This window comes from Montipora foliosa, chromosome 3, assembly GCF_036669935.1.
Source record: "Montipora foliosa isolate CH-2021 chromosome 3, ASM3666993v2, whole genome shotgun sequence".
In the NCBI taxonomy this organism is placed as follows: domain Eukaryota; kingdom Metazoa; phylum Cnidaria; class Anthozoa; order Scleractinia; family Acroporidae; genus Montipora; species Montipora foliosa.
This window is the reverse complement of record NC_090871.1, coordinates 18,048,965-18,069,686: the sequence shown is the minus strand read 5'-3', so window position 1 is coordinate 18,069,686 and position 20,722 is coordinate 18,048,965. Positions and strand designations below refer to the sequence as shown.

Sequence of the window (20,722 nt, the reverse complement as noted above, 5' to 3'; positions counted from 1 at the left end):
AAACAGCGAAGTATGGTTTAATCAACATAGTGATGGTAGTCAATTTAAATTGAAGCGTACTTACATTAACCCCACACCATTTTAGTCGTAGGAGGAAAATTCTGAGAGGAGGAAGTTTAAAACGAATAAAGAGTAGTTTAGCAAACAGGAAGCAAAACCATAGTTTCAAAGGTTCCTTGAGTATGCCAAAGTGTTGGTTTGTTTCAAGTACGAAAACCGTCGGGTTTATTGACCGCGCTAAAAATTGCTAAAAAGAACCCTGTAATTTTTTCCCTGTTCTCGACAAACAAAAGAAAAGTCAATTTAAACGTCACCAGACAGGCCCTTAATTAAGACATATAAAAAATAATGACGACTTTCGCTCACGTACTTCATAAAGAGTCGCTTTTTCTCACAACTGCCTCAATTTCCATCTGCCCGATCCTAACATTTCATGATCACATCTTTAAAACTGTTTCAGCCTACATGTCTAGCTTAGCTCGAATTAGTCGTGTTAAACATACGTTTGATAAAAGCACTTTAATAATAATAATCATCGCCTTAGTTTTCAGCAAATTGTTTTCTTGTTCGTTGATCTGGTCAAACGCAGCAACTACTCACCTTCTCAAGCTCCAAACAGTGCAGAATTTCCCTGCCCGAATAATCATTAATGCCAGAAAGCTCGATCACGTGACCCCAGTCTTAAAAGAGTTACGCTAGCTGCCAGTTAAGCTTGCTTTCAAATGCATGAATGGACAGGCTCCCGCTTACCTTTCCTCGCTTTTTTATCAAACAGTGTCATTATGGAATAGTCTAAGAAAGTAATCTTAAGCTAAATGAATCTCGCAATGCTTTTAAAAGAACATTACCACGTGAATTTTTATCTTCATGTTACATAATTTTACCCTCTTCCATATTAGTTTTGCAATTTCTCGGCCCGCCTTTTATCTTAGTACCTTTCTACTAGTTTTTATTACACATTTTAATTGATTTTAATTTTGATGTAACTTACAGTATTTAGTAGTATTAGTACTGGAAAGTCCCCTTGGGGAGTGCTACTTCAGTAAGTGTCTGCGGCACAAGACAAATTTCATATCTTTATGACTCGCGCTACGCAGTAGCATATTATTATGTTAGGGAATTGTCTCTGTGTGACGCATTTCATCTCAACGTTTGTTAAAATACCTCTGCAGGGCTTTCGAGGATCACAGACTGAGGTATAAATTTTCACTATCCTCCACATCAACTTCAGGTTTGAAATTATTTATTTATTTATTTATTTATTTAAAAGAGAGCATTTTACTTTGGCGAATTTGATCAGTCGCAGAGCTGATCGACTGCGCCAACATGCCCGTGAATTATTTCCTCATCTTTGGCGAACCGGTAGTCTGCGGTAATAAGGATTTTAATCAGTCCACGAATAGAAATTCATCTTCTCGAAACGAAGTCAGTTATAGCATCAGGAAAGCTTTGACAGTGGCTGAAGAGAACGAAACGCGGAACTGAGTTGAACAGGAAAAAGAATGAAAACTTTTCAACGGCAAATAGTTTTTTAGTCTTATTTCCTGAAGAAAAATAAAATTTATAGTTTTTGCAGGGAGGCTCCCATACCCGAATTGTTAGAAATAAAAAATCTAAGTAATAATAATGATATAACCCCTCTTCTCGTCCGCTCTGGCCCCCCTGACATAAATGAGCGCACATATTTTTAACATTACTAAATTTCTCATAAACTTCTGTTTCAGACATAAAACGGGTTTTTAAATTTAGCTTCCTGTCGCCAACATCTATTCGTATTCATTTATTCGTATATTTGCTTCGACCGGAGCAGTTTGATTTTGGGTCATTTTTACGAAAAGAAACTTCTTTTAACAGCCATTTGCTGTAGTATTGGGGCGATACTAGTCAAATATAAATACAAGCAAGGATGTCTCCGAAAACCATTACCATCCTTTTATCGGCTATTTTCCTTAATGCCATGATATTTCGACGTTCATCCGGTCTTGTAATCATTATGGGCTAGGATAGCGCTAGGATAGCGCTAAGTAAACCAAGGGAATGATTAGAAACTATAAATTTATCCTCTATGTCAACAGCGTAATAATCAGCAATGTTGGCGCTTTTAATTGTTTCGAATGGGTCGCAGTTTAGCACGTACAAGTCGGAATAAATTTATCGCCATTAATTCAATGCCTGCAAAAGGTTTATTGACGTCTTGTAGTTCAACTCTGTTGGTGACACCTACGATGAAAAAGCCAAAAATCCCAGTTCGCGATTAAACAACTACGTCCTCTCACCGATACTAATCGAATTTAACTTGAAAACTTCCTACATTGTAAGGTTTACGTACCAAACGACAAAGCCACGGCTAGCTCCATGTTTCTTTAAAGTGTCTGGGCAAGAGGACAAGAACTGTACACTTTTCTTTATTTTAAAATGCTCACGCTTTATAACTTCATCTTCACTCAGAAACGCACCTGCTAGAGGAAAATTGAAAAAGGAAGATGTTTTTTCTTTAAAGTGATCAATATTCAGTTATTTAAAGATTTAAAGCGTTCTCAGCTTTAAGGAAACGAGTCCCAGTCTTGGCCGGGACTAAATCCAAAATTCCGAACGATCAATTCCATAGAAAGGGGTATTTTGCAATCCCTCCTTAATTGCTTAATTGTTTTAGTAATTTCGGTCGGATAAGTTAAAAAAAGGTCGGAATTTAAAGGAAACAAGTAGCCTATAGCAAATTTGTCTCTCAGTCTAACTTGAAAAGGGCAAGATCTGATGCGGCACGTGGCATCAATGAAGACAATCAAGGCCCCACCAAAGTCTTGGCTAAGTGCTTCCGCGCCTCAGTCAAGTTTTGCTGTACATCCATCACATTTTTTTTATTAATAGCGCGTCAGTATCACAGCTCCAGTTTGATAAGCGAACATAAAAGCTTGTCTAGACACGAAAAATCTTTCCTTCGAAACATGAAAAATGAGATTAATTAAAAAGTAAAATAGTCTTGGAGAAAACCGTGCGTTGTTTTCTTGCTAGAATTAGTAGCATTCTGATGTCACTTTGGGAAATAAATCAATAGTTTATCTCTTCAAATAAGTATAACATCCTTGTTTCGAGAAAAAAGTGTCAAGTTTTGTGCAAACTCAAGACGATGGCGTGTCAAATATCACGTTAAATGTCTAAAGGAGCCTGAACAAACCAATTAATTGTTTTTGTTCCAAAACACTGGGAGAAAATAATAATAGGTGGACGGCTTGCCACACGCAATCTTGATAACTGAAAAATTACCGGGGTTGAAATCCAGAGCCCACTACAGCGGAACTCTGAAGTTAAAGGTACCAATATAGAAGAAGTGTTTTTCAGTCAGGAAAAAAACAGGAAATGGTCTCTCCTTCACACTTTCCTTTTTCTCCTATTGGCCAGTGGAACTAGTGGGTAGTATGCTCTGTGGATTGCTACGTAAAGGTGCACTACGCATATTCAGGTCCTTTTTTTAAGCGTCAGTAATGCTGGGTGCCTCGTTGTCTATCGTACTCGTAACCAAGAAACTCGAATTTGTTGTCTGCATGTCTTAAAATGGCTGTATAAACAAATAGCTGCCTCTTAACTCGACAGAACGTGCGCTAAATAGGTCGTGAACAGAGTCCTTTGAATTAATTAAGCGTACAACAAGCAACCGCTTTAAGTCGGATATCTGGCTTAATAATCCCAGGGATTATTACCAGATTGCGGAGTGATGCAGTTGATTCTGGCGTGTTGCAGGAGGCAGAGTGGTTCATTGGTTGGTAGGTCGGATTCTTCGAGTTTCAATTCTCCTCCGACCACGATTAGGATTTTCTCTTTCTCATAAACTGGCTAAAAATTCGGAATGTAATAAAATTGAAAAACCTTTAATGAAATCCACGCAATTGAAATATCTCCGTTGAATCGCTCAACCTCCTTGAGAGTGGTTTAGTCATGAATTGGTGAAGCTTGAGCGATTCCACCGAATTGTTTTTTATTTGAGTTAAATTTTTTATAGTTTTATACTACGTTCTGAGTTTTTATTCCGTTTATTTGAAAGGTTATGAATCCTGAACCGGTGGAATGAACATTTTTTCTTCTATCGTCAGGATTGTACTGTCGGTAGCCCAGAATCAGCGAGTAAGGTACCATTGCCACACTGAAAAATACGGGTCCTTTCAGTGATATTTGAATTTCTTACCTTATGAGCACCGCCATAAAACTTCGGGTGGCTTTAAATAAAGGGCTTTGGGCTTTTTGGTCTCCCTGGTGCTTGTAACGAGGGAGGAGTAGGTGCATTCTGGATGCATATGAAGCTACTCGATATTGGTGCTGTGCCATTTTTACCTTAGCAGGGTTACTTTCAACAAACGTCATTCAGTTAGTTACATGGAAAGTGACAAAGCTCCTTTATACACGCAGAGTCGACATGCTCCTCTACCGCTGACAGCTTAAATGTGCGGGGGAAAGGTTTTTAACAAAAACCGTTTCGCACCCAAACTAGTGTAGCTTACTTGCAACTTCCGCAAAATAAATTAGTAAATTGTAGAATAATAACATTCAATTGTTTGGGTGTTGAGACTGTTTTGACGAATTTGAGTTGTGATAATTTTCTTCGTTGTCTAGGCAAATCCTAAATTCATGAAGCAGAGCACACAATAGGTGTCGTTGTCAAAGAAGGAAGCATTTTTCCACCTGTTTGAACGACGTTCCCTATTCTATAACATACACGCAAAGAAGCAATTCATGAACTTAGGGATTAATTGCCTAAGCAATGATCTAGAAGCAGTTTCTATACTTATAATTTGTTAACAATGTGCAATTAGTGACATATCAATGAAAAGGTCAACCACTTTTTCCTTTTTTTCCTTGCTTCGAGCGTACCTTAACATGATAGAAGTCAAGTAGTTTAACCGATAAGTGGACACGATTGTAAAACTTGTAAAAAAGTATGATGAGTTGTCACACGAAAAGTTTAATTTTGCCCAACGAAGAGCTTAACATGTTTTAGTCAAATAATCTGTGTTACGGATGCAATTTACAATCCATAAGAAAAAAGTTTCAATTACACACTCTAAATCGTGTACTCTTGAGCCTACGCTTTCAATGCCTGAAGCTTTCAAACATCCTGTTCATTCACTCATTAACGGCTTAGCACTGAATTCATCAACAAAACCGTGACACAAAAAACCATATGGACAGCTGCTTTTTTTTTAATGAAAAGAGGAAGCTTTTTATTGAATATATTTGGGGTTACTTGTCTTGAAATACTATGCTAACATAGACGCTAACATCTGAAACATCTCTTTTGGGCTCAACCACACCCTTGAATCGAGTCAAAATCAACAGGCAGGTACGAATAACTCTGTTTTTTTTTCCAGTTTAATTTGAGCCAAACCATTTATAGCTAGTTAGCTAGCTGGCAAAGAGAGCGCTGCCTGCATCAAAGACTTTTTAAAGCCTTTCGTTTTGAAAGGAAGACAAAGGAAGTAGCTAAGCGGTAAATCACCAGTGATTTGCCAATGTAGGCTAGCAACCGATGGAACAAACGGGTTATTTTGCTGGTGTTTCAACTGAAGCTGTATGCTCTCGCAACTCTACTAAAGTCGAAGCATTTCGAAAGAATCGCGCTCATTACAATAGATTATAAGTGAGTCCTTTGCGAACCAAAGGTTAAAAAACGATTCATCAAAATGAAAGTGGACGATTCTACGTATGAGCGAACATATAAGCGGACAACTTGTTGAATAACATTGACTGAGGTTCTCTTCTGGTGACTCTCATGATGCTTTTCGACAGGCTTACAGTAAACAAATGGACAACTCTGTGAAGCAGCAATGCAATATTTATTTAAGTTTCTTGAAGCACGGAGTTGAACTCAACTCCAAGTCCTTCGTAGATATTCAAAGCGCTCATGTAGATCAATCTTAATGCTTAGTTAAGGCCTTTTTCAAAAAGCCCATTTGATTGACGAGGGGAATAATTACTGAACAAAATCCTGAATTATTCACACTTACCACGATTATGACCTAATTCGCATTAGTTCATGCCGGTGCCAAACCTGAAATTTGCATAAGGCCTTTCATATTGGAAAATAATGATCCCCTAACCGCAAGTCGATCAGACAACGTAAACTTCCTTTTCCGCATTCAAAGTTTGTAGCATACATTACGAGAAAAAGTCAAGCGAGCTTGCACGCGTTGAAAGCGTGAAATAAAAGACTCGAATCGAAGTCACGCCTACTGACAGGTTGCAAAGGTAAACACATCCAAGACGCGATTTGATTGGTCAGTGCTTTAAAAGTCAGTCTCGCTGACCAGCTGTTTTCCTGTTTTACATCAGTTCAATAGGACAGAGCCTTGCATTTCCAAAGAAGTTGCTGGCGACTTCATCTGGAGGCCCCCTCGGAGTCACGAAGCTGGACTTCCCTCGAAAGACTCAAAAACGAAGCTGGCCTTCTTACAGATAGCTTGCGTTATTAGGCATTTCAACTTGAACCCCAACACGGCGCTCTTGGGCCCAGGCGAATTTCCCCTTTAACCAAATGTTATCGTTAATTCGCAGTCGGTCCAAAGAACCAACGGAGACAATGGCCCTTCAATGCAAGGCCTTTGTTCAAGAGATCGAGATCCTCTCCGACGACGAAACAGCCCTTGTACAAGTCTTGAAGCCTCTCGGAAGCGGAGGCTTTGGTACTGTATACGAAGGCAAATTTCGCGGACGTAAAGTTGCGGTGAAGAAAATGAACACGAACTCGAAAAATCCGAGAGCGGTGCTGCAGAGCTTTCAAGCGGAAACTTCAATAACCTCGTTTTGTCATCCTCACATTGTGTGTACTCTTGCTGCTTCCAGCTTGGAGCGACCTCTGCCCGAGAGAATGATTATTATGGAATTTGCTGGCCCAAGAACATTACGGAATATTCTGGACAACGAAAAAGAAATTATTGAGGAGGAACGTAGAATCAAATTTGCCTCCCATCTGACGATGGCGTTGGAGTTTATACATGCGCGGGATATTGCCCATTTAGATGTAAAACCAGCGAACATTTTGGTGGACTCTAGAGATATTTGCAAATTGGGAGACTTTGGCTGTAGCCAAGTTGTCGATGATGGTGGTGAAAATCTACCTGCGAGCCCAACTTATTCATATCTGACAGGCACGTTTGCCTATCGGGCACCCGAGCTTCTCAAAGGGGAAACGCCGTCTCCAAAGGCAGACATATATTCCTTGGGAATATGCCTTTGGCAGTTGTTAACTCGAGAACAGCCTTACGGATCAGAAAACTTGTACGTTGTTGTGTTTGGTGTGGTCGCGTACAATTTGAGGCCACGTGTGCCCACTTCAACCGCAACGAGTCGGTATCAGCAGTTGGTGGAATCGCTGTGGCAGTCAAGCCCCTGCCTGAGGCCAACGGCAAGCGAAACTATAACGGTTCTACGATCGCTACAAATAAGTTAATGATTTAGCGTTGCTTTAGGACCTTTTATGCCACCTTTAGTCCTTCAATCTTGATGTCAAAACGGAAGCCGATTAAGTTTACATGCAGAAATGAATCACTTTTCTCAACCAGTCATTTGCTGGCTTGCTCTCAAGTTGGTAAGGCCTCGCAGTTTCAGGTTTTTGTTCGTTTTGAATGAAGATGCATTCGCTAATCTGTTTCGCTACAAAAAAAAACTCTCAATGAATGAAAGTTTATGATTGCAACGTATCTCCTGATTACCATAGGTACGTTTTGAATTTATTTAAATGAAACAAAGCTCTTACTAAGCGTATTAAGCCTTTTTGAAACTCACGTTTTCCGAAGATCATCTCAGTTGATTTTAGGCTGTATTGTTCGCTCTGTGCGAAACTCAAAAGCAGCGAATATCTTACAAGTTTTGAAATTGGCGTGAATCGATTTGCATTTCTGTATTGACAAGGACTTGAGCGAGGTTCCCTTTGTTTGAACAATTTTATAGCAGGATTTTGTTATTCTTTTGTAGAAAATGTGGTTTGTCTCCGCTATGACAACCAGTCATGTGTTCGTAAACTGGCAAAACAGGGCTTATAGTAAATTAACCATTTTTATATGGTGTTAAAAATATTTTTCAGAGACCCACTTTCAGTCAAAGATATACTTAACAGGTGGTTTAAAGAAATTATCTTACTGTTGCAAAGGTTCTGTCCATACCCGCAATAGGTGGGATTCAGTGCCCCTATATTAGCCTGAAAAATATTTTATTCATCCCCGACGCTCTGTTCGTCGTTTATTGGTCTTAAAAGATTTTTATCGACCTTTTACCAATTAACCAAAATGCAATGCAAATTTTATTATTAAAGAGCTCTTTTTAGATTTAATAGTTGAATATGCAAGTACTTAGGTTCCGTACAGGTTCCTCAAATGTTCCAAAATTAAAACCAAAATTAAAACCAAAATTATCCTATTAAATGCCCTGAGTCGGAGTATTTTTTGAGACACAACTGACAAACCCGTTGTAGGTGTTTACAAAAGAAACACTTTGTCTTATAAATTTTAAAATTGATGAACGGTATATATTTAAGAAAATCGAGAGATTTATAGCGGCTATTTCCTATGAAATGTATTTGGCGTTGATATTTTTATGTCCCAAATTTATAGTGGCTGATAGTGTTGGCTTCTCAAGTCTTAATCGCAGCCAGTTTCAAAGTCTCTATCCAAACACACAATGCACAGCACTGATGTGCAAATATCGATGCTTACATTTCCAAAACAATGGACGCAATTTTTATCATTATAATAGCTAAACACGTGTTGTTTCAAGAGGCGACCAAAAGATGCGCGCTTAGTCCAAATTGAATGAATTTGGCCGAGACTGAAATAACCTTCCGTTCACATATCCCTGGGTATTTTACGCTAAAGAAATTATATCATTCTGTTACCATCTGCTCTACTATAGACGGAGCGATGGGAATTTGATCTTAACTTGTCTGAAGCGAGAATTTTCTATTTTGCCACTGAGAAACTGTAGCTCATAATTTGAACCTTAGTTAGTTAGTAACTGTAGTTTTGAATAAAGACTTTGAAGAGAATTGTGCAAAATTCAGAGGATATTCTTTATGATGGAATTGTACTATTCAGTTCACGACATTTGCTAAACAGCCCATACCACTTGGGGTAAATGTTTCCAAATACTGCCTATATTTTATATCTTATATGATGAATTGAAACTATCTAAATAAAAGACATTTTAGACTGTATCAAAGAACGGTAATGCGAATATAGTTAATGGTTTTGTTTTGTACGCTTGTGAAGAGACTCCAATTGCATGTTTGTGTTAGCTGCGGAAAATGGTTCCCGCTTACGACAGTAAGTTGTAGCATCGCAAGTGTTCGCAGTGATATGAATATTCAAACAAACGTCTATTTACTATTTAAACAGCTGGTCTTAGTCATCGAGACGAAAGCCGACCTCTGTTTCTACTGGTAATTTTTTTTTGCAAAGCCTTTTTAGCCTGTCGCCCTCCGGCATTGTTAAAAACATAGCTAACCCTCCTCAAGACTGAAAACGGCTTTTTTATGGCGAGAAATACGTGCCCAGCGAGGGGGGCAAATTACGTAACCCCCAGGCTACAGACTCGCTTGTCTATTACATGAAAACCCTGTTATTTGCCAGATTTATCAGTTTTCACTGGGAAGTCAACAGTTGGCAAAGCAAAGAAGCAGCTGGAGAAAATACAACGAGAGCACCGGTGGATCAGTCAGGTTGAGCACCGGGCTGCCATGCGCGGGGAGGTCGTGAGTTCGACTCCGGCCGGACCAACACTCAGGGTCTTAAAATAACTGAGGAGAAAGTGCTGCCTCTGTTATTACATCTGCAAATGGTTAGACTCCCTAGTCTTCTCGGATAAGAACGATAAACCGTACAGTAGACCCCGTCTCACAACCCTTCAATGTTCATAACTCTGTGGGACGTAAAAGAACCCACACACTATTAGAAAAGGGTAGGGCATGTAGTTCCCGGTGTTGTGGTCGGTCCTCTGTGGTGTATCATGGTTGGGAGGGTAACTGCTCGGAGATACTAGCTACATCAAGCTCTACAATCTAAGGGTCAGTAAAGATATGATATGATATGAAAGATCACGGAGGCGTAAAAACTTCAAAGAATTCCCTATCCTCATTAAGAAGGCACTTAATGGAAGACCTTCCTATACAGGGAAGATGAAGCGAGCCAGTTTCCAAACGTTTTTTCCAATTGATGTGGAACCAAAAACCTGTATTTTCCTCTTTGAAACACCTTCTCCTCCTTGGATTCTTAGAACTTGCAACAGGAACTCGAGGTGGTGGTCTCTTAGTCGATCAATCGGTGGTAACTAACATATATGATCAACTAAATAAATGGAGCCATGCTGGAAGGAATCCTAATTTCTTTTAATCATTACTCATTAAAAAAACTGCAGTGGTTCGATTTAGAGGAAACCGATTCGAAGAAAAGAATCAACTTCACTGGTCGCGTGCACCAAATTTATGCACGGTTTTTGGGTTCAAGGTCAGTGCATGAATGCATGCAAACTGAATTGGCAATTTAATTGATTAGTGTCTGGTTTGATTCTATTATGATAAGCATACATACACTTCAGTGAAAGACACTACCATGGTACTGGCCTCTCATCTTTCTGTGAATCGACATCTCGGAAGCATTGATTGTGCGTAAAAGCCGACCCGAATCTGGTTTTTGACAGAAAAACTCGTTGCTCAGTATCAAAGCATTCCACGCAGTAAATTGTGCCATGGGAATAGGTGAAATGTGCATCTTTAGAAGATTTAATCGTCTAGGGAAACATTGCAAAATTCAATTTGCGATTTTCAGAAAGATAACACATAAACGAGGCGCTTAAGTATCGAGAGAAAATATCACGTTCCCAATAATGTCCAAACGTATTCACTGCCATGTGCAATAGCAAAGAACCATTGCGAGGAAAATGTACCAATGTTGCGAAATCATGACCTTAATTGACGATATTCGTATTCTCAGTATTGAAATGAACTAGCTTGCAATGGAGGCTAATGCGAGGGAAAATATTAAAAGTATTTGCATTTAAACAAATTTTCCTTCCATTGCAAGCTAGTAGTTCCAGTCCAATACTGAGAATACGAATATGGTCTATTAGAATTACGTTGCGTGGCGCTCTTAAACTAAGCTATCACAGGTCGAATGTATTGCAGTACTCTTCAAGTATGGAGATCAGAGCCTTGGAGTTCCGAAGTTGCGGAGTTTTGCTGTTTTTGCAAACTCCATGCAGTCGTTTGGATTTCACTTCATTTCTTGCATGAAATCCACAGTTATCGCTGGATTAAGTTCTAAAACGAGAGATGAAGTCTGCTGTGAGATGTTTGCAATGACGGGATACGCGATCTTTGATCTCTCTGCATGTTAACAGGAGTGGCAGGAATATTTAGCGAGCGTAAGGTCAGTAACTTAAGTTTTCACTGCCCATCTTGAGTCTTCGAAGCAAAGAAAGATTGGGAAGAGAAGGCAATTGCTATCAAGGTAGGCAAAGGGAATGTGGGCGGCTCTGTGAATTGTCGAGCCTATGAAAACCATGGATGAATAATTTAGAAACCGCGTGTATTCATCTCTGAACAAAATAGCGTTGCTCAGCGTTTTCCAAATTCAACGTTATCTAATACTAGATTCACGTTTAATTAAACCAGGTTTAACAAAATAAAAATGAGCAACGGAAGGCTGAAAGACTGAATTTTACGTAGGGTTCATGTAAGTTTTAATGCGTGTCTCCATGTTTGGAGTCTACATTATGTCAGGTAGTAACTTGTATGAAGAAAATAATTTTAAACCATGTTTAACTAAACAGCTTTTAAACTCAGGGCTCAGGAGCCAGCTGGCGACGTCTAATGCATGATGGGAAAATTTTGGTCGCCAGATCATAAATTTTGGTCGCCAACTTATTTAATGATATGACTTACATAAGAACATGATTTTAAATGTTACTCTGCGTAAGGAAAGTCATAATTAAATGGCAAGAAAGAAACAGCACGAGAAAGACCTCTAAAGCCACTGTTTTTTACGGTTATTTGAAATGGAGCGAAGCACACAATGTTTGATATGTTTTAAGTCCGTGTTTTCCAAACCAAGGCAAACGTGGGGCCTTTATCTTTTTTTTTTCACCCCTTCAAAACGTAGTTCTTTATTCTCCTACAAATACAGCTTGCGTGGCAAGCAACTTACCTTTATCGCACTACAATAGGCCATTTTACAGTTGTTTGCTCTGCGACCTAGCCTATGAATGGCTGCGAGGCTGCCGGTGACCTTACATTGATACAGCCCCGACTGCTTTTATCATGCAAATTGTGTTGTTGTAATTCTAATAAGTCCGTATTAACATTACAAAAGCACGGAGGTTTGTATCAAAACAGGGTCACGGGCAGCCTCGCTTCCATTCGTAGGCCAGGTAACTTAGCTAGAACTGTAAAATGGTCTATTGCTTGGCCTAGGTCCCCAAACAACCACAATGCTCGTACCAGTCTCCTACCGGGATAAAAGGAGCGGCTCGTACGGTTTCAGTAGCCTCTAGAATCAGAGGAACTTGGTTTCTTAAAGTACTTTTCTACCGATATATACCTCCATTTATTAATTACCTTGTGTAGTAAATTTTGCAGGTCCGCTTTCTAACAGAGGGAACAAGTTCTCCAACCCACTTTACGACAAGGGTACAGGCTGCTTTTTGAAAGTTCCATACAACATTCAAACTCATTATGCGATGTCCAGGTTGATTATCAATATATTACCAATATCAAGCTAGTTCCGAGGAGGAACTAACGATGGATTTTTCAATTAACCTTCTTGCTGAATCTTCGTCTTCCGGCCGCAAAAACTCACGCAACAGGCAATTTAAGTGCGCCCACGATACCATGAAGCCGCTGAAACAATATGGCGCCTATGAAACGCGGTGATCGAAGTATCGAAGTACATTTTGTGCTATTAATTAACGGTGTGTGAAACCGATTTTCTTGTAGTATTTAGACATCATTTTAGTGGGAAAAGAAAGTTGAGTCGTGTTCTAGCTACCAGAGTGAGTCGCAATTTCAAGCCCTGAAACGTGATTAAGCTTTGGTGTGAATGCGGTATAATATTGTGTAATATTGTTTATTATCTTTAACCATTGTTTTAAAATGTTCATTGTTACCCAAAATCTGTTCAGGTCGAGTCGTGGTCAAGATGTAGCCACATATAGGGTCAATGGCAAACACAAACGATGTGAAACACCTCTCCTTCCCATTCTCCGCACGGCTTCGTCGCTCATCCATTTGCCTCTTGCGCCAACAATATAGCCTGCAAAGCAGGCGTATTTTTGTTTTGGCCGACATCTTGGATAGCGAGACTAACAGAGGCTTGAGTGAGAGGAGGGCAGTATGTATTGGTAGTGGCTCCTTCCTCCGCCTCTCGTTCCAATCCTCTACCGACTCTGTGCTTTCAAAATGGAGGCTCATTAAGAACGTTGAACATTGAGCAAGCGTCCGCCTTCCGAAAAACACCTGTTCTGCAGGCTAGCCAACAATACCGCCAGCTACGCAGACTAAACAACTGTTTCACCTGCCGAGAAAAACAGTCTGCAAAACCGAGCCAAGAAAAAATATCCGTGACGGCACGTCTGGTGCTAATTAGTGACCAATCACAATTCGCTTTGCATATTCGAAGAAGTGCGAGTTTCTGCGTGTATTTCACGCAAATGCGTTGGAAAATAAGGAGAAAATGCGTTGAGGAAAGTATGAGATGTTTTAGGGTTTGAAAGACTCAACAAGCATCAAGAGGAAGCCTTGCGATTTGTTGTTGAATCAAAGAGCGATGTTTTCGTGAATCTTCCAACTGGTTTCGGAACGTCCGTAATAGTTTGTGTATTATTGTGTGGAACCAACTCGTGAAAAGAATATTGTCATCGTTGTATCGCCGCTGGTTAACCTGATGAAAGACCAAGCCAGCCGCTTAACATCCCTCGGAATAAGCGCAGTATCACTGTGATGAAAAATTCAGATAAGTCGAAAAAGGACATTTACTTAGCATCGGCAAATTTCCAAGGCATGTGTTGTCTGTGATTGTTATTAAAACTAGTTATAGCTGTCGCTAAAGTGCCAACGAGCCAAGCTTGCGTGATCTGGCGGCTGCAAACATCACGCGGCGTACTCGTGCGGCACTCTCATTGGTTATCGCTACGGTCAACATTTCATCGCTTTGGTCTACATTACAGCTTTTGGTCTACATTACAATTAAATTTGAAGCGCTTCTGAGATTTCGTCCGCCTAAAAATCTTCTCGCGGCTCTATAAGCTGCCGCCTCGCCAGGCCTTCTGTCTTCAGAAGGCCTGACTCGTTGGCAATTATGCGTGTTTGCACGTTGGCATGTAGTGTTTACACCATTAGGAGCACTTCGAATAATTATTGTCACTGGTATCCTTTGTGGCCGTCGCAGTGAATGCAATAGGGAGCTTACGAAACGACGACGCCGACTGCATCGACGACGCTACAAAACAATAGGTTTAGTGAGCAAAAACAATGGCCCTGCACGCTCTGCACGTGCGTTCTACATTTTGGTACATTTCTTTGGCGTCATCTCCTAAATGACGACGTGAAATGACCAAATTCAAGGTTCTGTGGACGACGTTAGCACATGACGATGAATTTTCAGTTCTCTCTCTACTCTTCCAGCCCACTCATTCCAGTTTAATTCCTCGACAGTTACTACACATTTTTAACACGAAGCGACATGAAATAGTTTCGTAGCGATATGAATAACGCGAATTTGTATTTTTAAATGAAGTCCTCGTAGCCGTCGTCGTCCTCGTTTCGTAAGCTCCCTAATAGGCAACGACAACGGCGACGGCAACGAGAACGTCACAAATTTGCATATTTAGTGGGCAAAAACAATAGCTTTGCACGCCCTGCAGGTGCGTTTTTCACTTTTGTCCATTTCTTTGCAGTCGTCAGCAAAACAACAACGTGAAATAGTCAAATTTGAGGTTTTAAGGAGAACGTCAGCACTTGACGCTAAAGTTTCATTTTCTCCCCTAAATTAAGCGCCGTTCCGACCAATATCATTTTTGAGGAACTACCACAACCTTGTCTTATTAAAAGGGTTGACATGTTTACAAAGTGATTACAATGACGCGAATTTATATTTTGAGATGACGTTCTCGGTGCCGTCGCCGTCGTCGTTGCTTAAGTTCCCTAATGAATGGGGTTCGCGGACATCGAGACCAGAACTCGTGCAGACACGAAAACCAAACTCTAAAAGCTGCACGTTTGTTCGTTTTTTATTTTCCCCCAGAATTAAAAATAACCCTATTTAAACTAAACGAAATATTAGCCAGCGAGAACATTCGATTTTCCCAGCTGAAGTGAGTGAAACCGCAAGCACTTCACTTTTTTGCCGCATTAAAAAGTGAAGAACACCCTCCGGAGGATAGGATGGTTCCCACATTGCTAATGAAAGTCCAAAACAAAGCAAACGTATCGTATGTTGTTGCTCTAAAGTTAAGCCTGGTTTTTACCAGCGACGCAAGCACAAGCGCAAGCACAACAGCGCTAATATTTGGGAGTTTAAGATTTACGACGCGACGGCAACGAGAACGTCACAAATGTTGCATATTTAATGAGCAAAAACGATAGCTTTGCACGCTCAGCACGTGCATTTTTCATTTTTGTCCATTTCTTTCACGTTTTCGGCAAATCTACGACGTGAAATGACCAATTCTCAAGTTTTACGGTGAACGTGAACAAAAGGCTGCGAATTTGAATTTTCTGTCGTAGATTCAATACCGCACCTCCTAATTCAATTCCTGGAAAGTTACACTAGTTTTTAGAAGTTAGAAAAGCCGACATAACGACGAAAAAGATAAATAAACCTGAACTTGCAATTTTAAATGACGTTTTCGATACCGTCGCGTTGCAGATCTTAAACTCCCTAATTTCACCGTGAAAACGGGGTTGACGCAAGCATAAGCACAACCACAAGGATCAAAATTTTTCCTTTTCCTTGTGCTTTCACTTATGCTTGCGTTCGCTTGCATTGCGTGATAACGAAACGCAGCATTCTCTATTTTCGAATTCTCCATAATACACTTCGTTTGCCCCCCAAATTTTGCATAAACCATTGTTTTCAAATACTCTTGGGAATATGCAGTGTCCCCAAGAGCATTTGAAAACAATAGTTTATGCAAAATTTGGGGGGCAAACAAAGTGTATTATGGGGAATTCGAAAATCATTAGAGAACAAGCAAAAGGAAATTTGTTGCTTCTGGCCAATTAAAGAACTCGTTCCAGATTCCCCGAGTCTGAGCATTTGAACAAAATGGCTGTTACCGTGATTGATTTTGATGCTTATGTCGACGTTCGTGAAAACCATGCTTTATCGCCGGTTCCCGCGTCAAGCACTGCGCAAAGTGTACGGGAGTATCATATTCTACCAGTGGATTCTATTGGCCAACAACAAGACAAAAGCTTTGACGTCACAGAACTTTTTTCTCGGCTCGATTTCGCAGACGGTTTCTCCGGGCGGGTGAAACTAGAGACGAAAAAACCGGATGCTCTCGCAGGCTAAGGTTGACGTCAGTGAAACAGGATACAAAAACAGGATACAGAAACAACCAATTCCGTCCAATAAAATATCGAATAAGTAATTGAATTCTTTGTAAATATAGTGGATGTGCTCGTCGCAAATTTTTCAAAACAACCCTTTAAGGTACCAAAAGTTATTCCGGGCAGTTGTACAAATTATTTTAATTTACCAAAAAAAGTATCAAATCTAGACCCAAGTAACCCAGGCCAGGAGCTCATCAAGAGGAGCCTCTATCTCCCCTAATTCCTTGAGTCAACCCTTTCCCGAGTAAATATATTTTTAGGAACAGGTTTCTCCCGCGAAAATTATCAGAATTCCCTTGACGCTAAGATAGCTCTGTTTTGATTGGCTTTTACAACAGTGGGCGTGCTGAATCTCCCAAGGGAGATTGACTTTTACAACAGTGAGCGTGCTGAATCTTTCAAGGGAGGTGTTCTATAAATAAATCTACTCGGGAAAGGGTTGACTCCGAGGCCAAGTATGGGAGATAGAGGCTCCTCTTGATGAGCTCCTGCCCAGGCTCACTCTTTGTGTCACGTACTTGTTTCATAACATGAGTAAATATAATAGAGAAGATATGGGGCGAGGACGCGAAGTTTAGGTCTGAAAATTAGCTAGAAAATCCTGTCCTTATATGTACACGAAGTTTCTGGAAAAATCATCGCCTTCACCTTTCCTTCATAGTGTAGTGGCAAGGGAGGAGGCTGACGGCTCCGATCGACCCTCAACCTGCACGAGGTTAAGGTTGGGCGAAAATCGAATCTAGTTGCTAAATAAACACGCCAGGCTTGTGGATCATGAATTTCGCTAAAACCTGAATCCACTGAAGCATCTCCAGCTAGCAAAGCGAAGTCAGCAGGCTCCGTAGAACTTGTACGTTAACCGCCCGGGGGGGGGGGGGGGGGAAGGAGAAGAGGGTACTAAACAAAATTCAATACGGGGAGGCCCCGCACCACCCCGAGGTCCGACCCCTTACCCTTTCATATACCATTTTTTGGCAGAAAAAGTTACCCCTTTCGTATACCTTCCATTGACAAATGGTACCCCTTTGGTATACCGTCCATTGGAAAATAACAAAAGGCCCTTTTAATACCTAAATGACAGACGAGTATACTGAATAAGTCCCCGGGGAGGGAGGGGAGTCCCATATTGCTCAAAGATAAAACTCAACGTCCGACTACACCCTCCCTCCACGGGGACTTATTATACTCGTCACCAGGCGCCCCGACAGTGCCATTTATGAATTGAACCAGTTGTGATCCTAACGAATGATTGGTTGATAATTTGCTTGTGCCCCGGCTTGTGCCCAGGCTTTTTTAACACGAACAAGTTCTACGGAGCCTGCTGGCTTCGCGTTGCTAGCTGGAGATGCTTCAGTGCTCGGGGTTTAGAGAAATTCATGTTCCACAAGCCTGGCGTGTCTATTTCGCAACTGGATTCGACTTCCCCGAGAAAATCGCGCTGGTTGAGGGTCGATCGGAGCCCCGATGCTGCCGTCAGCCTCCTACGTTGCTTCTACACTATGAAGGAAAGGTGAAGGCGACTATTTTTCCCGAAACTTCGTGTACATATAACGACAGCAACAACTCGCCACATGGTAAGTTTCAACGATTTTTATTTTCATTTTGTCGCAAATTTCCAGACCTAAACTTCGCGTCTTCGCCCCATATATTCTCTATATTTACTCATGTGTGACACAGTGAGCCTGGGTGATCTGTGATTTGGATTGGCATTGTCAATTGAAACAGTCAAGTTGGGCTGAAGATTTTCAAAATCGATAACTTAATCAAAAGGGAAACTAATTTTTCGAATTCTGTTTACTTTTTTCTACTTTCATTTTTGCTTTTTCAACCTACCATTGGCTAATACCGAGTTACGCGCATTCATTTCCAACAGCTGAGTCTCCATTGCCGTGGACAAAAGCACTCACTCTATTATACCCAGCTAGAAGGTGCCTTTGAGTCCAAATGCAGCCCCAAGCTGAATTGTTCCAATTGTGCTCCCCTGTTGATGCGCGATCCATTTTTCTGTCGTATGTAGCTAACGATAAAGAATAGAGAGGTATGCTGTCGTGGAGACGTATTTTAGCGGACGAGGGCTCATTCCCTTCTTCGCGAAATGTTTGTTCGTCATCTTGAATTGTTGAAGCAACAGAAGTTTGGGAAGAGAATCAATTGCAACCAAATGGGTTGGGATAAACGAGGAGTGGGAATAGGGGAGGGAGGACAAAAATACGGCATACATTACCATGACGGCGCCTTTCATTTGGCATAGGAACAATTGTCTCTTACCGGAGTTATCTCACACGTCCGTCATTTCATCCACATACGCTGCATACAGAATGATGGTATGCAAATTCCTGCACCATTTACGGAGGAAAATATCCGGTGTCGGGTCGCTATGATGAGTGTCTGCTCTGGTCTTGTCTTTATGTTTTCCACTCAAAATGGTATTGTAGGCGCGCGGGATAAAGTTTTGTGGCGGTACTGCGGGCAGCGGGATAAACTTCTGGCGGCGAAGCCGCGTGCAGAATGGGGAGGAAGATATTGGCTCCGCCGCCAAAAAATTATTCCGCGCGCGTACAATACCGCCCGCTACGCAGGCTGGCGTTCCAAAAAAAAAATTCATCGTTACATCACGATGACTAAAGCTTCGTCTGGTTATTGAATTGAACCACAGAAAGGCACGTAAAAATTTGAAATGAATAGAAGCGAAAGTGCGTGTGCATGACCTGGAAGGGAAAACAACGGACTGGTTGCTTCCAAGGTAACGTTAAGTAACGTAAAATATTGACAAATGTTGAGATAGTTGAACCTACAGCTTACTTAGCAACTCATTGCTTGCGTTGGGAAACGTTTCGAAACAAAAGTGGAACCTACAATAGCTAGCACAGCCAACTGAGAAACTAAAATGACCGCCCAAAGAGCCGCACCGTATCATTATATACTCATTTTCGGTGGGAGCAGCGATATGATATTCCGGGATCAAGAATTCTTGGCATAGTAAAAATGACATCAAGCCCAGTTCATCGAAGCGGAACAGAAACGGTAAGAGGAGAAAACCTTCGAACGAGATTTCTTCTATCTTTTGTTCCTAGTGCATGACCGGGCCCAATTCAGCAAATCCTGCCATCATGATCTGATATCTTTCGGAAGCGGGCGGAAACTTAGCGTCATGAGCCGTTGATTTCATCACTTGCTACTTTGCATTTTTTCATTAACTATAAGGATACTTGCCTTCATAATTACGTTAATAAAACATGTTCCGATGGATCCCCTTTCTTTCATTTGCCTTACCTCCGTTTTTTATCCTTTCTATTCTCTAGAAATTGCTCAAGAATCTTGCCGCGATCACAGCCCGAGATTGTTCAGATTATTGCAAGAATTCCGTCAAAAAGTTAGAAAAAATAAAAATCTTATCAGCCTAGATCGGAAAGTATCGTATAGTAAGTGCTAATTGATTACTGTCCTTGAGCGTTTGTTTTCAGAGCCCATGAAACAAACAAGAGAATCAGTACAAAAACTGACTGGGCACGCCATAGAATAACGCCAGCTTGCATTGAGGTTAGCGTGTAACGTAGATCGTGCATTCTCCCGCGCGTGCAGCATCGACCTTCTAAAATCCCCAGCTTTGTTTCAAGGAAAAGAGTTGCAAGTTACACGCTTCAATGTCGTTTGCTTCTGATTTAGTGCTTCTGATTTTCTGATTTAATCATTACTCCAAATGCTACTGAAGGACAACAACTAGCGATTACCTAAAATTAGGCTTCGGGCCGAGCCGAATTTGTCCTTGTGAATAACATCTCACATACCCATGGCCAGCTCCCGTTCTGGCCTTGTAGCTCAGTCGGTAGAGCAGCGGTGATCTAATCCGAAGGTCGTGGGTTCAAATCCCACCCTGGTCAGAGTTTTTCTCTGTCCCTGTGTGGGCCCAATTCCAATACAAGGGTTGATCCCTGATGGAATAATTGGGTACAAAACTTCACAGTAGTGTTAGGCCTCATTCGAACTTGCAATCATTACTCCAAATGCTACTGAAGGACAACAACTAGCGATTACCTTTTGATTTAGAGTTGTCAAAATTTGGTCCGAATTTGATTACAAATTCTTAGAAAGTTATAATGATTCTAAACTTGGTAATTATCGAGAATATACATG

At 40.9% G+C, this 20,722-nt stretch overlaps 1 protein-coding gene across 4 annotated transcripts in view; it reads left to right on the top strand.

Moving 5' to 3' along the window:
* The window catches only part of LOC137994559 (serine/threonine-protein kinase mos-like), a 12,969-nt gene extending 3,752 nt beyond the window's left edge, over positions 1-9,217 (top strand). Inside the window, exons 2-3 of one of the 4 annotated variants that reach the window (XM_068840141.1) lie at positions 1,173-1,231; positions 6,322-9,217. In XM_068840141.1, coding sequence (XP_068696242.1) covers positions 6,524-7,438 — 915 coding nt within the window. In that variant the 5' untranslated portion in view covers positions 1,173-1,231; positions 6,322-6,523 and the 3' untranslated portion in view covers positions 7,439-9,217. Of the gene's footprint in view, positions 1-1,172; positions 1,232-3,744; positions 3,762-5,270; positions 5,333-6,321 lie in introns of those variants that run through there. The other 3 variants (XM_068840145.1, XM_068840143.1, XM_068840142.1) reach the window with 3 other exon arrangements.
* The last annotated feature ends 11,505 nt before the right edge of the window (positions 9,218-20,722 follow it).